General features: G+C 55.6%; 1 protein-coding gene across 5 annotated transcripts in view; it reads left to right on the forward strand.

Moving 5' to 3' along the window:
• Nucleotides 1-16475, forward strand: part of Inpp5a (inositol polyphosphate-5-phosphatase A) — a 176052-nt gene that overhangs the window by 74019 nt on the left and 85558 nt on the right. For all 5 annotated transcript variants that reach the window (XM_077105551.1, XM_077105550.1, XM_077105553.1 and 2 more), the window contains exon 4: nt 1581-1668. In XM_077105551.1, the coding sequence (XP_076961666.1) occupies nt 1581-1668 (88 nt within the window). The remainder of the gene's footprint in view (nt 1-1580; nt 1669-16475) is intronic.

The following is a 16475-nucleotide window of genomic DNA, read 5'->3' on the forward strand; positions in this document are numbered from 1 at the left end:
TGAACCTCCTTGTTTATAGAGAGGCACTCTACACACGGGGCATTCAGCCACACTGGGAAAAAATCTGCAGAGCACTTCCTTACAAAATTAGGGTTTAAATATATTAACAACTCCTACAAGTTGCCAAAAAGAGGAAAGCAGGGCGGTTGAAGAGCAGGGAGAAGATGTGATGGAGGCCAGCGCACTGGTGGAGGAGTGGCTCCACCCTCCTGGGCTCCTTCTTCCCTGCCAGCCTCACGGGCCTGTTGCTTTTGCTGTGAATAGCCAGCTGTCCTTTAAGAAGGTCACGCAGTGGGTACTGCTGCCGCTGGCTATTACCGACTCCTCTGCACTCAGTGCTCACTCCTGGGATCCATTCCTGTGGATTTCAGCACCGCTCTCCTCTGAGAATGTCTGTCTGTCATTCTGGAGGCCATGCCTGTGGCCTGGAGCGCAAGCCTGTCATTTTGCTTGCCCCTTCAAGGCTCTCAAATGGCCGCCTGTGGCACTGCCACCCTTAAGAACTGGCCATCGTTCTTGACTGTAGTGTACTTCACCCCCGACTGCCAGATTTGGTCTTCACAGCTGGTCCTCAGTGACTTGAGTATGTCGCTCTTTGGTTTGATTTTTTTTTTTTTATTTTTAACAGTGGATTTATAATTTTAATCAAACCTGGAAATCGTGTGTTCGTTATTCTCTCAGCAGTGCTCTTCCTCCTCCTCCTCGCTGGTCGGCAGAGTCAGCTGCTGGTGTCGCCCAGTCCTGGAGCTCTGCTCCCTTGGCCTCAGTGGGGGTTTCCGTCTGTGTCTGAGAGTCGCTGGCCAGTTCTTGTGCAGGATGAACCTGAAGTCCATCCCATAAACTTGTTTTATTTCTGATACTATATTTTTCAGCTCCAGTTTTCTTTGTGATTTTGGATTTTGTGGCTTTCTTCATTACCTTCATGTTTTCTTTTAAGAAATACCATGGTTTACAACCAGAGATATGAAAAGTTGTGCTCTATAGGTATAATATGAATTGTAATGCATTTTGTTGTCAAATATAATGAATTAAAACTTTTAAAAATTTTTGAAAAAGAAATACGATAGTGTGCTTATTTGTGTCTGAAGTTGCTTTTTAAGATTCTTTTAGCTGATTCCATCACTTTTGTTCCTCTCTGTCTCTGATACATTGTTGGCGTTTGGTGCCACTCTCTGGATGTCAGGTGATTTTGATGTGGTGCCAGACATGGTGGAGTCACGCTGTTCAGTGTTGGAGCCTTGCTGTCCTCCTTCAGGCCCTCACATTGTGGGTGCCAGCAGCTGGCTTAACGCAGCCCCTCCTCCCTCCTCCCCTTCTCGTCCCTCCCTTCATCCCTTTTATCCCCCTTCCTCCCTCCCCTCCTCCTTCGTCCCCCTCCCTTCGTCCTCCCCTCCCTCTTCTCCCTCCTCTCCCTCTTCTCCCTCCTGTCTCTTCCCTGCCTCTCTCCCGCAGTGGTTTGTGCAGGTTTCAGGGTGACGTGAAGATGCTCTCTGAACTACTCCCTTGCTCCTCGTGAGGGTCCTGCTGCATGAGGAGGCCTCTGTTGCTTTTCCTTAATGAGCTTGCTTTTCTCCTTCCAGGGAACTACTCTCAAGTGATGCAATGAAAGAATACAACAGGGCTCGAGTTTACCTGGATGAAAACTACAAGTCACAGGAGCATTTCACGGTGAGTCCTCCTCCATGCTGTGATGGACGCACCAGGCTAGGCGAGCCTGCCCTGAGGCTGGCCCTCCCAAGCCCAGAGTTGCTTCACACTGTGATTGGCCTCAATTCAGTTGTTGCCAATTGCAGGCTGCTGGGTGTTCTGATGCCACTGTGACCTGTGGGGTGGAGGGTGGAGTAGTGATGGTGGCACACAGGTGCTTCAGGGCTGTCTCCTTGTCGGCTAGCCTGGTGGGAATGGAGATGCAACTGGCCAAGAGAGGGAGGCCCTCAGCTTCGGGTATCTGGGAGTAAGAAGGCTGCTGCAGTCGGCAGGTTGTAGAGACAGGAGATTGCCCCCACACCTGCTCTGCTCTGCTCCCGTGTGCCCATGTCCCTTTTTGAGCCCTTAGGAGACCCATGGGAGCCGGCTTGCTTCAGGATACTATGGGATGCAGCCTCTACAGAGCTGGGAAAGACCTGTCCCTCCTCTGTGAGAGTCTTGGGTTCTGTGGGACGGTGGCCCCAGTGAGGTCAGCAGCCTTGGGAGGTAGGAGGGGCCTTGGAGCTCCCCCAAGGAGATGTTTGCAAGGCTTTGAGTAACTATTTGTTGCTTGAGAGATGAAGTCTGCTTTAGTCTGCTTTTTTGCTGCTGTCACAAGCAATTTTATAGGAGGAAAAGTTTATTTTGGAGCTCACAGTTTCAGAGGTCTCAGTCCACAGACAGCCAGCTCCATTCCTTAGGATCTGGGAAGAAGCAGAACATCATGGTGGAAGCCTGTGGTCAAGGAAAGCAGCTGGGAACAGGACATCCGGAAGCAGAGAGATATTAAGTTCAGCTCACCAAATGTGCACCCCGAAGGCAGCCCCGTGGCTCCCCCTCCGCCACACCCCACCAGCCAGCAGTCAGCACCCAGGTGACCCTGTCAGGGGATCAGTGCACTGATCGGGTGCAGGCCCTCATGGCGCAGACACTTCACCTCGGAACGTCCTTGCACTGTCGCACATACGAGCTTCTGGGGACATCTCACCTACACCCCAACAGCACCTCAGACTCTTCCTCAGAAGCTTCAGGCTCCTTGGGTTGGGCTAGGTCTGTCCCTTGTCCTTCACAGCACCCTCTGTCACAGCATCACATTTACAGCTACTTACTTCTCTGACTTTTCCACAAGGTGGAGTCCTGGGGGAAAATTGGTCCTTGTTCTTCAGCCTTTCTCTGCTCTAGAACCTGACATGGGCAGAGCAGAGATGAAACCCTTGGTGAGAGAGTTTTCAGTCAAGGTTTGTCTCTGGATTTGGAGCTTTCGGTGCTGGGTGAGTGGTGCCCTATGGTCACGGAGACAGTCACAGAGCTGCAGATTCCTGGCAGATTCCAGAATCCCTGCAGCACCTCCAGACCCTTCTCCATGTCCCTCCACCCACATTCAGGGCAGCGTGCCTCCAGTTCTGACCAGTACCTGCGTCCATGGGGGCTCAGGACACAGCCTCACTGCTTTCCAGTGGCCCTCCTCTCTGTGGCTGCCACCTCCCAGCTCTGGACTCATCCACCCCTTTGTAGAAGCTGGCCTCCCTCAGCCCTTTGCTTTCCTCTGCCAGGATCTAACTTCCTTCTTCCTAAATGGGACTTCTGCAAATGAAAAGACAGAATCTCAAAGAAAAACACACTGGTTGAATATACATCAAATTGGACATGGCAGAGAGAAGAGAAAATGGCCCTGCAGAAAGCTGTGGTACTGTTGAGTGGAGCACACCTAAAAATGTCTTCCAGTGGCTGGGCAGCGTGGCTGAGAGAGGATGTCACGAGCCTGACCCTTGTGTCACTGGGGCCCCGACGGGTACAGAGGGGATGGACAGAGGGGATGCGTGAAGGAATAAGAGCTCAGGTTTCCCACAGCAGGCCCTCAGATCCAGGTATTGAACCAACTCCAGGCAGAGTGAGCATGAAGGCGGCACGCAACACACGGTGCTGAGCACAGGTCCTGCAGGGAGCTGCTCGTGGCTGCCTGTCCTCAGAGCCTCTCTGACTGCCTCCTTCCTGCCCTGCACCGTGGCTTACTTCACTGTTGGCATTGCTGCAGGAAAGTCCCTCTGCTCTTCCAGCCTCCTTTAACTGTAAAGACACAGGTGTTTTCAAGTAACGGGTCAGGAGAGGAGCCATGCTAGCACGGCCAGGAGAGAGCAAGGGTGGCTGTGCTGCTGTGGAAGTGACCTTTAGAACTGGGGCTGTGGCCAGAGCAAAGAGGGCTGCCTCCTGATGGCAGAGAGGTCTTCTGCACAAGCCCAGAGCAGTCCTGAGCGCCCAGGTTCCTGGCTTTCACAGACAAGGAGACAGCAGAACCTGGTGGAGAAGTGGGCAGGCCTGCCCGGCAGGGATCTGAATATGCCTGCCCTATTAGCTTATGTGCAGGTGGACAAAGGCCTGTCCAGCAGCCTTCTCTGCAGTGTTGGTGGAGCCACCCGAGATGCCATACACCAAGAGGCAGAGCAAGGAGGGACGTCTGCCCAGCATCTGTGGCCCTGAGACCATGAGGTAGTGTGAGTGGGCTTAAGGGCCCAGTGTGAGGCTCACTGTCCTCACAGGCCTCTCAGCAGGAAGCTGAGGGGAGTTTTAGTAGCCCTGTGGACCTCTGAGGGCTGCACATGCCTGCCTGTCCTCAAGGCTGGCTCGGGCTTTTTCTGGACAGGTCCCCAGTGGCCTGTGCTTGGGGTGTTCTGGTCCTGACCCTCTGAAGAGGACATTCCCAGGTCTGGATGAGTTCTAGGGCTCTTGGCTGCCTTCTTTCCAGGGTCTTCCCTGGCTTTGGCACTGACCACAGACCCTTCACCAGCACATGTGGGAGTCTGGGCCATAAACAAACACCTCCAGGAGACTGGAGTTATGCGACGTGTGTTATTGGATGTTGAGGGATAAAATTAGACGTTAACTAGAAAGCTTTCTGAGAAATTGTCAGATATTTAGAAGTCAACCAAGTTGAATCCCATGATTCAGAGAAATGCCACAAAGAAAATGAGAAAATATTTTGAATTATACAAAAAACAAACTAAAAAACCTTCAGAATGTGTTGACTTGCCAAATAGTCTGCATTGCGGATGTGCAGTGGTTAAGCTGGGTACCCAGCAGAGGGGGTGCCACCCTGTTGCTCAGACGGGAAGCGCCAGGCAGGAGTCTGTCCACTCCTGGTCAGGAACTTACCTCCAAGGGCACCTCACACCACCTTGGACAGCACTACTCCTAGCCTGCAGAGGACGTATTCTCAAAGTCAAGGTCTCTGAAATGCCAGCAGCCAGGGCTAGGGCTCAAGGTAGCTGGAAAAACTGCCTGAGGCCATTTTCTTGATTGCCCAGAGAAGTGGACCAGGGAATTGTGCTGCTATAAACACTGATGTGGCTGTGTCCCTGTAGTATGCTGTTTTTAAGTCCTTTGGGTACAGACCGAGGAGAGGGATAGGTGGGTCAAATGGTGGTTCCATTCCTGGTTTTCCAAGGAATCTCCATACTGCTTTCCAGATTGGCTGTACCAATTTTCAGTCCCACCAGCAAAGTATGAGTGTGTCTTTCCCCCCACATCCTCACCAACACTTATTGTTGTCTATATTCTTAATAGCTTCCATCCTGACAGGAGTGAGATGAAATCTTAGTTTTGATTTGCGTTTCTCTGATTGTTAGAGATGATGAACATTTTCACTGTCATATATAAAAAAATTAATAAAAATAAAATTTAAAAGAAAAGGACCAGGGAGGCAGGGTGTGATGGTATACACCTATAATCCCATTGGCTCAGGGGGCTGAGGCAGGAGGTTCCTGAGTTCAAAGCCAGCTTCAGCAACTTAGCGAGGCCCTAAGCAACTCAGTGAGACCCTGTCTCTAAATAAAATAAAGGGATGTGGCTTGGTGTTTGAGTGTCCCTGAGTTCAATCCCCTGTACCAAAAAATAAATAAACACATAAAAAATAAAAAAGTGGGCCAGGGAACAGAAGCAAGTCCTAGAGCTGTTTGGTAGGAGGCGGGGCGTGGTGTGCAGTGTGTCTGCTGCTGTGCCTGGCTTAGTGGTGCCTGCCACCTGGTGTCCCTCCTGGGGCACCATCCTCTGGCCTGCAGCATGGTCCTGTGTGGGCTACCTTTGTTGTTGGTGGGTGGTTGTGGGCAACAACCACCCACCAAGGTTTGGTGGTGGTCTGGTTGCTCCAGCTGCCTGCAGCCATCATGGGTTGGCACCAAAGTGATGACACTGTTGTCCCTGGTTATAACCGAGACTGGGGTCCTGAGCACCCCCATTTTACGCCCCCTCAGCATGTCATGACCTTGAGTGAGCCTCTAGGTGTCTTGATGGAGAGCACCTGACTCCCTCAGCAGAACTAGGTGGCATTGGCCAGCCAGGCAGCCCTCCTACCCATCCTGGTGCCCTCTGGCTTCACACCGAGGGACATTCAATCTTTACAAGATTGATGGTATCAGAGCAGTATTTTCAGCTGAGTCTGGTTCAAATAATAGGCCATTAATTGTAGAAGGAAATTGAAATGAATTTATCTTGTACATAAATGCTGTCATGGGCATTAATAGGGATCAGACTATAGTGGCCTGTTCCCAGAAAGCTCCTGAACTGGCTGCACCTGCTGCGCAGGCTGACTGTGGGGGTTGACTGGTGGTGGCAGGGTCTGCTGCTCCTCTAGTGAGGGTGCCCTGGGAGCTTTGGGAGAGGCAGGGGACTTGCGGATGACCTTTACGGCCAGGAGGTGGCGCCAGCACAGCACTTGCAGCCCCAGGGCTCCCTGAAGGAGATGCTTTTAAGGGGATGGGTGTACTTTAATGGTGACACTGAATTTCGAGTGTTTGCAAGAACCCTCCTATGTAGCTGTTGGCATAATCAGGAGGCTCATTGGGTCTACGCAGAGACATAAAGACAAGCACACCTCCCTCTCTGGGCTCCCTTGGTGGCATCCCTCTCCCCAACCTCTGTCACAGCTAGTGCCTTGCCTGCCTGTGCTTTCTATGGAAAGTTAGTGTCGAAGTCTATTTTTTTCCAGAGGTGCTGCTCGTCTGGCACATTCAGGCCTCAGCACTGGAAGACCAGGTCCTCATCCTGCTCCTGGGAACGTGTTTGAAAATCTCTACTATCTGGGCCAGGGATGCCGGCCAGGGTGTTGGTGTCACAGGCAAGCTGTACAGGAGGCAGGAATGCCCGAGCTGTGAACCGGAAGTGTCCCTGACCTTTCCCCCTGGCAGGGCCCACCCTGTGCCTGATGTGGTTCTGCTTGTTGTCTGTCTTCTCCCTGGAATCACACTCCCGAGAGCAGCAGCTGCGCTCTCCCTGCTCGGCCCTGGTGCCTGGGCTGTGCCAGCACATGCACGTGTTCAGAGTCGGGGACAAGAGGGGGTCCCTGGGGCGGAGCAGCGCTTGAGGCAGGAGCAGCTAGGGTTGGAGGACTCCACGTGGATACCTTAGTTCCCAGGTGGAGGGTAGAGGAGGCAGGGCATGTGTGGGGTGAGTGCAGGGGACACAAGCCCCAGACGGGAGTGGAGGCTGTTGGTGTTCAGTGCCGTGGACTGGTGCAGTCCCCTGGGTCTGGCTGCTCGGGTCCAAGCATGGGGCTCCCAGAAATCTGGAGAGGAAAGACGGGTAAGGCAGGTTCACCTAAGGTGCAGAGGTGGTGATGTGGGGGTGCAGTGGTGTGTGATGTACCAGAAACCACCCGCCAGCCAAGAAGGATCCCAAGGGGAAGGGGACTGCCTGGGCAGGGCCGGAAGTGTCCCTCCAAGGCACCGGCCCCGCCAGCCCACACCTCAGGCCCTAAGAAGAATGGGCACAACTCTCACCGAGGAGGAACCTGAGCCAGACATCCTCTGTCCCTGGTGGCAGCTGATCTGTGGCATCTAAGGGACTGCAGACAGTGCTGACCAGGCTGCTGGGCATACATGGTGTCCTGATGGCTTCGGTGGCCTCATGTCCTCGTCATGGTTTTGTGTTAGCCTCAAAGACACAAGATGCTCCCAAGTCAACCCTCGGGAGTGAGCTGGCTCTGCCTGCAGAAGAGGGGCTTGGGCTCAGCTTTGTGGTGCGAGAGAGAGTGCTGCTCCCCCCGGGGAGAAGCCTCTGACACGCAAGCAGGCTACGCCATGCCATCTCCCTGGCCAGGCATCAGCTGCCACCTGCTCAGTTCCTCTCCACATTCATCCCAGCACCACTGGGGACCAGGCCTGTGTTTTTGGAGCTGAGAATATCTGATGAGGAGCCACAGTGACCTTCCTGCACAACGCTACCTCATGGTGACCCTATTCCTGTGGGCATCTAGAATCAGAGGCAAAGGAAAGAGTGGTGCTGCCTGTGGCTGACTTGTCTTCTGTGGGCCAAGGATGTGGCTGCCAACCTCCTGGTTCTTCTGCCTTCCCAATACCCATTCCTTCTGCCCCAGGGCCTTTGCACTGGCCCTGTCTGCTCTTTCCCCCTTCCTGGAGGGTTCTGTCCTGCTGCCTTCTCCTTCTGGAAGTTCTGTCCCACTCTCTCCTTTTTGAGGGGTCTCGCTACCCAGTGTGAGCATGATTCTTCAAACAAGTTCTCCTTACTTAGGGCCTGTCTCCTTGCTGCGGTTGAATCAGCTCCATGAAGGCAGGGATCTCTGCTTCTTGGTCCAGTGGCCATCAGGGGTGTCAGATGAACAGCCCTATGTGAACCGTCCACTCTGGAGATGGAACGCATGGAATCCACGTGTTTGAGCAGCTTGGCATGTGGCATGAAGCTGCTTTGTCAGAAAGTGGCAAAGAGTTCAGAGGGATCTTTGTCAGAGTCGGGTCCTTAGGTGAGCCTGCGCTTCCCTCAGATGCGCTCCGTGCAGCACAGAGGGGACTTTGGGCAGCCTCTGAACAGGAGCCATTGACTGGGCTTGCTTCCTGACCCTGCCTGGTAAGATGGGTCTGGTCCGGGGAGGAGGGCTCCAGAGAAGGTGTCCAGGCCAGAACCCGAACTCTGCTTGTATGGGCTTGTGCCAAAGAGGGGCCCAGAGGGGGAGACCCTGCTGTCTGTCCCTGAGCTGCCTTTTTCAGGCCTCACTCTAGCTAGCCTGTCGTCCCTGCCCCGGATCACACCTGCCACCTGCCCCACTGGAGATGGACTTGGGAGGAAGTCCCTGGGGAGGCCTCGGCACCGTGCGTTCCTGGGTTCAGCTTCTCGCAGCCCAGCATGCTGAGCAGGCCTGGACGCCAGGTGGGCCTCTGAGTGAAGTTTTGCAAGGCCATCCCAGCATGTGTCGATCCGGCGCTCCAGCTATAAGGAGTCCAGTGTTGGACCTGCTGGCCCCCAGGGAGCCACATGGAGAGCGCACTGCTCGCCCTGACAAGCCTGCCGGTCCATCGGAGGATGTGTGGCGCTGCCTTCCGGTGCCACTCGGAGGAAGGGGCTGCAGACCCGTCCCCTGCACTTGCTGTGCTGTCTCCTCTTGCTGCAGAAGGAAAGCCCCGCAGCGCCAGGCTCCCCTCACTGCTTCGCTGGAAGCCAGAGAGAGAAGGCCGGGTCCCGTTGTGGTGGACTTCAGGTGTGGCTCAGGACTGCGGAAGGGCCCTGAGGGCCTCCGAGTCTTCCCTGGTGACTGGGTGTCCAAGGTGCTGGCACCTGCGTGTGGGGTCTGGGCCAGGGCTCCTGGCCTCTGGGCTGCCTGGCTGAATCCGAGCAGCCCGTCTTGAGTGGCAGAGCAGCATCTCCACTGGGAGCAGAGAGATGGTGTGTCTGCTGCGCTGCTGCCGTTCCCCCCCCCCAGGAGGGGGGTCAGCCTGGACCCGAGTGCTGGTGCCGGCCTCTGGGGTGGAGGTGGCCGTGGGGCCAGGGCAGGGGAGGAGAAGCTCCCCTCTCCACGTGGGCTCTCTTCACCCTCCTGAGGAAGCTGGGCAGAGCATGGCTTAAGGATGGCTCTGGTACTGAAGAGGAGCTGCAGAGAAGTGCTGAGAGGGCCTGATCTGGGACTCCAGGCTCCAGGAGGTGGCTGCTGCACAGAGCTCCAGCTGCAGCCACGACAGGAAGAGGTGTACAGGGTGCTGGCCTCTGTAGCCCTCCTGCTTGGGCCTCTGTGTGGCCGCACCAGCCCGGGGCATAAGGAGGAGCTAGTGCCTCGGTAGGTACCGTGCTTTTAGACACGCAGATGCTTGGTATGTTGGTGTGCTGTGCTTTCCCTGTGGATAAATCAGAAGAGGGAGGCTGATGTGGGGCTGGTTGGCAGGACACTCACTTTGTGGCCCCAAACCCCAGCATGGCAGGGGAGCCTTGGGTGGACCCAGCACTGTGGCTTACTCCTGGACCCCCACAGGTGCAGACCCTTGTTTCTGCCAGAGTTGCAGGTGGCAGGTGGTGTGTGCAGTCTTGCTGTGGCAGCATGTCCTTGAACTGGATGCTTGGCCATTTGCTCTCCTAGCTGTCTCCGTCACGTAGCCAGTATGGGGCTGTGCGGGTGGCTGGGCAGCCTGAGGCTGGTTCTGGGATGGGGCAAGCTGAGGCACAGTGTGGGGTGGGCATGGGTCTGCTCTCCTGTGGAGGAGGCCCAGCGGTGGGGCCTAGTGTGGAGTGGCTCTAAGGCCCACCCTCAGTTGTCCACTGCTCGGTGAGCCTGCCTCCTGCTCCCTCAGGGCTCCCGGCTAGAGGCCCATATCCCTGTGAGTCCTGTGGTCTGGACTCCCAGGAGTGGCGGCTGCTCAGCAGGTGGGCTGGTTCCTTTCCCCTTCACTTTCTGTGTTGCTCATTGCACTGCTGAGAGGAAAGTCCTCCCTGGAGGGGCGGAGGAGCTCCAGAGACTTGCACACCTGGCTTTGCTCTTGCCTGAGCATCATCTGGGTCTCCCACAAGGGCTCTGGCCTGCGTCTGCAGAGCAGGGCCTGCTTTCTCTGACTGGGAGCTGCCGAAGGCTGACGTGGGGTGTTAGAGGCACCTTTTCCATGGTGCATCGTGGTTCACAGCATCTGGGTCCTAGGACCTCCTTAGAAGGCTTTTGCCAGGCTGCCAGCCTCAGCCAGAGGCCCTATTGTTGAGGTTAGGGCCGGGATTGAGGCTGCTCGTGCCTGGGAGACCCCTTCCCATGGACCCAGTCCCCTGCCCCACGTACAGCCCTCTCCCCTCTTCTCCTGACAAGACTTGAGGGAAATTCAGGGATTAATGAGTTTGCTGCTGGTTTTTGATCTGAGGAGGGGGAAGGCAGATGCATTTGTGTTGGGGCCTGATCCGCTGTGGGCAGGGGCCCTCCCTGCCCTGGCCCCTCGCCATCTCCGCACCTGAGACAGGCCTGATGAAGTGAGAGGTGCAAGATTGGTTTCTGAGGGTGCCGGGCGCTCGGAGCTCAGCTAAATCACAGCTGTCTGTGCTGCTGGCGGGTGATGGCCTGCTCTCCTGCCTCGGCACCTGCAGCCCCGTGGGACGCGATGATGTGCGGCCGGGCAGCGGCCGGGCTGCAGTGAAGGTGAAACTGTCGTATCGATCTTTTTAGCACTAAAATATGAGCCACTTTACGCCTCTCCCCGCTGCTGTGATGTGAAAAATAATAACTCGGATCCAAATTAAAAATATTGATCTCTGGAAGGTGTTGAAAGTAAATAAACACCTTCCTAAGTTTCCGGTCAGCCGAGAAACGGCATTCAGCAGTAAATGTGTCGGCTCGTCAGAGTCAGGGTTCTTGATCTGTTTTTCCTCCGAATTGATTTTTCATCATTTACTTCCTAAAAGTGTTGAAACTTGGTCCTCTGCTGTTGGATCCCGGCATTTGGGCAGATCATTTCTTTGGGGCTTATGAGGCACTCCTGATCCACTCCCTCATTGATTGATTGATTTTCAGCTCAATGAGCCTGCAGTCCCACTTTATTCAGGACTTCCATCATAATTTTTTATACATTTAGGCTTGACTCTTTTATTTCCCACTAACAGATGAGCTGACATTGAGCTATCAAACAGGGAAAACAATTGCCATGAGGTTAATTTTGTCGCAGGCCCTGTGCATCCCAAGGAGATGTGACTGAGGGGTTCCCTGACCACAGGCTGGGCCCAGTGCCAGCCTGCCGGGGGCCCTGGGCATCTGCTTAGCAGAGGCTGAGTTCAGCATCCCTGGGAGGGGTGGTGCCTACGGGGGTCCCCCGTGTCTGCCAGCAGCCTGTGGCTGGACAGACTGTGGGGCATGGAGTGCTAGTCCTGTGAGCTTGGGGACAGAATGAGTAGTGTGTCTTTTGGGAAGTTTTCCTGTTAGGAGGCAGCCAAGGGGCATAGCTGACCATGTGGCTCTGTGTGGCTCGTTGTGGCTGGCCAGGAGAATGCCACACGTGACAGGGGCCAGGGCTGCTCAGGAATTACAGCAGAAATATTGCAATGGCCTGGCTTCTCCGTGATTTTTCCTAGGGGGTTAGACAGTCTCCTGGGGAGACATGAAAGTGTGGCTTGTTCTGCTAACACTTAAAGGCAGGGTTCCTGTTCACTGATGTCCAGAAGGGGATGTGGCCAGGTGGCAGATTCCTCAGCTGAGTGTGGGACGAAGCAGACTGCAGAGGGAGGAGGGTAAGGTTGGTCTTTGGCTCTGCATGCCCAGCACCAGCCACTGTGCAGGAGGCACCCCATGCGTTGTGCTTTTGATGCTGTCCATCAAAATGTGTACCTACCTGTTGGCATCTGGCCAGCTCCACTTTGTGCCTGTGTGTGTGGAAGTGCTGTTGAGCTGCCATGTCTCTGCATGTGGTCCCCTTGTGGGGACAGTGGGGGAAGAGGCGTGGTGGCAGGGCAGACTCCCTTCACACCTTGCAGCACACTCCATGTCCTTCAAGACAGATGTCTCAGGGTGGTCGTGTGGCCTCTGGGCATAAAGCACTGAGGCCTGGGGAACAGTAAGCCTCTCTGTGGTCACTTCCATCTGAATCCATGGCAGCGAGGCTTGAGAGGCTGGGATGTTCACTGACTGAGGCGGGACAGGGCAGCCAGACTGGCAGTCATGCTGGTAGGAGGCACCTGGCTGGGGCTGGGGCTCCTGGACAGAGGCGAGGGCTTTGCACAAGGCTGAGGTGGCCCTGCCCAGCTGTGATGCCTGTCTGGGAGGGACATGAGGTCTCCAGAGAGAAACCAGTTTTCTCTGACTGGACTTGGGGGAGCAGGACTTGAACAGGTAGGAGTGGCAGTGACAACGGTGGCCTACGCAGCAGTGGTGTGCATCCTTTGCTCACACCCTCCATGTTACTCTTGCATTGCCTGTATCCCTCTATCCCCCAGGTGTGACACTGGGCCTACAGGATGTCCCCTGTGCCTGGTTTTGGGTAGGAGGCAGCAGGGGCCCAAACCATCCTGGGTGCATGCTGCTGTCCTAGGCTGAGAAGGTCACTGCCAGCACAGCTCCCCTCTGAGTGCAGATGTCCGCGAACGAGCAGCTGCTCTGTGCTAGGGCCATGGTGCCCGTCTCTGCCACTGGTGCCTTCCTGCCTCCAGCAGCACTTTGGGTGGGCAAGTAAGCTCAGAGAGCGGGCACACCCTCCTGGCCCTGAGATTTGTCCGGTGACTGGGTGTTCCAGATACCACACTCCTCACAGCGTAGAGCGGGGACGCTAGGTGTTGGCTTTCTCCTCAGGAGCCTCAGCTGGCTCAGCAGTGGGCTTGGCCCTGCTCCCAAGTGTGGAGGGGAGTTGCAGTTTGTCTGTTCATCCCCAGAAATGCAGAGACTGATGGCCATGCTTGAGCCCTCCCTTGGGACCCACGTTTCTGGTGGCTGAGCAGGGTGGTGTGTGAGAACCCAGCCTCCAGGCCTCCTGGCAGGGCAGCTCTGACAGAAGGGGAGAAGCAAGTCCAGGCAAGGGAGTCTGCAGTACCTGATGTGCTGTGTTGCCCTGGTCGGCTGAGGACTGTGCTGAGGACACTGGAGTCCCTTCAGAATGAGGAGGTGCTGGGGATGCATCCTTGCCAGGATCCAGAACTAGAAAGGCTGAGAGCTGCTGTCAGGCTCAGTTCTGGGGGTCACCTGGTGAGGGACCCCAAGCAGAAAGCTCTCTGCTTCTGGGCAGAGGCTGGTGATAGTGCTCTGTGGTGCTGGGCTCCTGTCATGTCACACGCATTCTCCACTGAGTGCTGTAGCTGACATCCTGGGGGTGAGCGTTGTGCAGGCAGGAGGGCAGAGCCAGAGCACGCAGCACCAGCTGGAGGAGCGACTGTGGTGAGGCTGGAGCTGCCCCTCAAGCCAGCAGTTGATTCTCTGGTACCAGGAACCATCCCTGCTATGTGCTGTCGCTACCCAACAATGAGTCCAGGACCTTTGTGGGAAAACCTTTCTCCAAATCTGGAATCTGTCACAGAAAGCATGTGGGTCGTGACCAGCTTCAGGCTTCACATCCCCGCCTTCGTCCAGTTGCAGAAGTTCTGCTGTGAGGTGGGGTCTGAGGAGGGCCAGGGGCAGTCCTGTCTGAGCGCAGCAAGGAGCATGGGCTCTGCTGACCCGAGCGGCAGCCCTGTGCCTGCGTTGCGTACTTCTCGCAGTCGTCACACCTGCCCCCCAGCTCCGCCCTCTAGGCTGCTCTCCCTTCGCACACCCTGCGCTGGTGAACAGGAGTTGGTGCTTGTCCACGGTGCCCAGCCCACCTTGGGGCTTTTCTGATTGTGGTGGTGCTTGGTCCTGGCCTTCTCCTTCCCATGGGCCCCTTGCTGCTGGCACGAGGTAGCCGTGTCCATTAGATGTGAGCCTGGCTGTGGGCTGGAGGGCAGTGTGGGTGTGGACATCTCCACCTAGTACATTCAAGCCACCTCCCCTCCAGGGCTATCCTTCCACCCCTTGTCCCATGCTCCCTGGTGGGAAATTTGTAACAGGCTTGAACCAGGCATGAGGTGGTGGCCGATCTGTCAGGCAGCAGACAGGCATGATGGAGGCCGTGTCACACAAGCCTGGGAAACAGATTTGCTCCAGGAAATGTACTGGTGAACAAACCGAAAGACTGTAGAGCTCTTAAGGGGTCCATGCTTGTTAGCGTTTTTGACAGAAAATCACTGAAGCAGTGAACATAAAAAGTAGTCCTGGGCGGCTCGCCCTGTTGCTGCTCGTCCTGGGCGGCTTGTGTTTGCTGCTTGTCCTATTCGTCTGGCTTCAAGTGACATTTCACTTCCAGAGCCCCCTGTGAGCTGCACCCTGCTCACCTAGCTGGCATTTCCCTGGGAGGTGGACAAGCCCTTGGCCCTGCTCCACCCTGAGGGTGGTTTCTGTCTTCCCTGGCCCAGGCAGGCTTGCCATCCCACCTCCCCGGAACCTGGTTCACAGAGGGAGTGTGACCTTCAGAAATGGGCAGGCCAAGGGGCCCGCTCGTCACTGTGCACCTGCCCAGAGAGTGCCTTGAATGGTTCACTGGAGGAGGTCTCACGGCTGCCCCTCTGTTCCCTGTTCTCACGTCCTCCTTGCATTTACTGTGATGGTTCAGGTCACAGGATCAGCACATGCACAGGTGTGTGTTGCACCAGAGGTTTGGTCCCTGTGCCATTGCTAGAGCCCCACAGCCTCCCGCGCCATCTGGCAGGACACCATAAGGCACGCTGGCCAACTCCTCTGAAACCGTCCACAGCCCCAGCCCAAGGGGGAGGTGTGTCTGTCCATGCAGAGATGTCTGCCTGCTCAGGGACATGGTCAGGATGTTGTGTGTGCAGCTGGTGTGTGACTGGCTCAGCACAACTGTGGGCACTTGAGCCGGGGTGGTGGGTAGACCTGTCAGATGTGCTTTGCAGCCTCTGGTTGGCCTTTCAGTTCCATCCAGTGCCCACGTGTGTAGACGTCTGGGGTAATGGGCATTCTGTCCCTTGTGACTGGTCCTCTGCCCCCAAGGGCATGGGGCAGGGTGAATGGATTCTTACTGGGCAGTATGGTCATTATGAGCATTTTGGGATTTATACCCTTTAGACTTGCTGCCTCCTAATTTGCAATCTCAAAATCATCTTTGTATGAAGGGGAGGAAAGCACCCACCCCAGAGGGAATAGCTTGTGGCCATCAGACTTTCCCTCTTCAGTGGGGTCTCATGTGGAGGCTCCACATGTCCGCTGCAGGAAGGGATGGAGTGGTCAGGTCCAGACATCAGGGTGCCCACTGCCTTACCTCACCAGAGCTTGGGCCAGATGTCAGGGTGCCCAGTGTCTCATCTCACCATAGTCCACTGCTACCAACATGTAGGGCCACCCTTAAAGTTGTGGAAATACCTGCCCACAGGTGAACATGTTCCATGTTTCCCCTCAATTGTGTGTCTGTCCTTTTAGAAGGAGGCCTGGTTTCTCATTCTTGCAGGGAAGGTACTGGGTCAGGTTTTGGGATTTTCTCTCACTGTGATTCTTCTTGGCTGTAAGAAAGGGTGACATGACCACCATCTTCCCGCGTCACATTGATCTTGCAGTCAGATGTGTGCCTGGCCTGTACTCGTGCTTTCTCCCACATCCTCACCTCACCCAGGCTGGGCAACCCCTTCCTCTGAGCTGCACTCCTGCCCTGCAGGGTGGCCTGCCGCCCCAGCCTCCTGCGGCTGCAGCTGGATGACAGGCCACGGCTGTTGCCTAGGTCTTCACTTGCTCTGTGGTGGCTCGTCTGCAGGCTCATACCTAGGGGTGTTTACGCTTGGCCTTCCAGAAGGGGATGTGCGTTTGGGTACATTCCACATTTCCACTGGTTCTCAGTCTGGTTTCTGCCAGCTGGGGGAGGATTTATGCGTAGTGATGGGGGACAAGAGGTCCTGTCAGTTCTGCAGGGGACATAGGGAAAAAATGCCTACTAGAAACTTCCCTTTGCTGCAGAAAATCTGAAGTTTGGACGACTGATTGGTTAGAGAACAGCCAACCAGCTATCTCATTGCTGGCAGGTGGGTCTGCGAGTGCGATG

This window comes from Callospermophilus lateralis, chromosome 15 (genome assembly GCF_048772815.1).
Source record: "Callospermophilus lateralis isolate mCalLat2 chromosome 15, mCalLat2.hap1, whole genome shotgun sequence".
NCBI lineage: Eukaryota > Metazoa > Chordata > Mammalia > Rodentia > Sciuridae > Callospermophilus > Callospermophilus lateralis.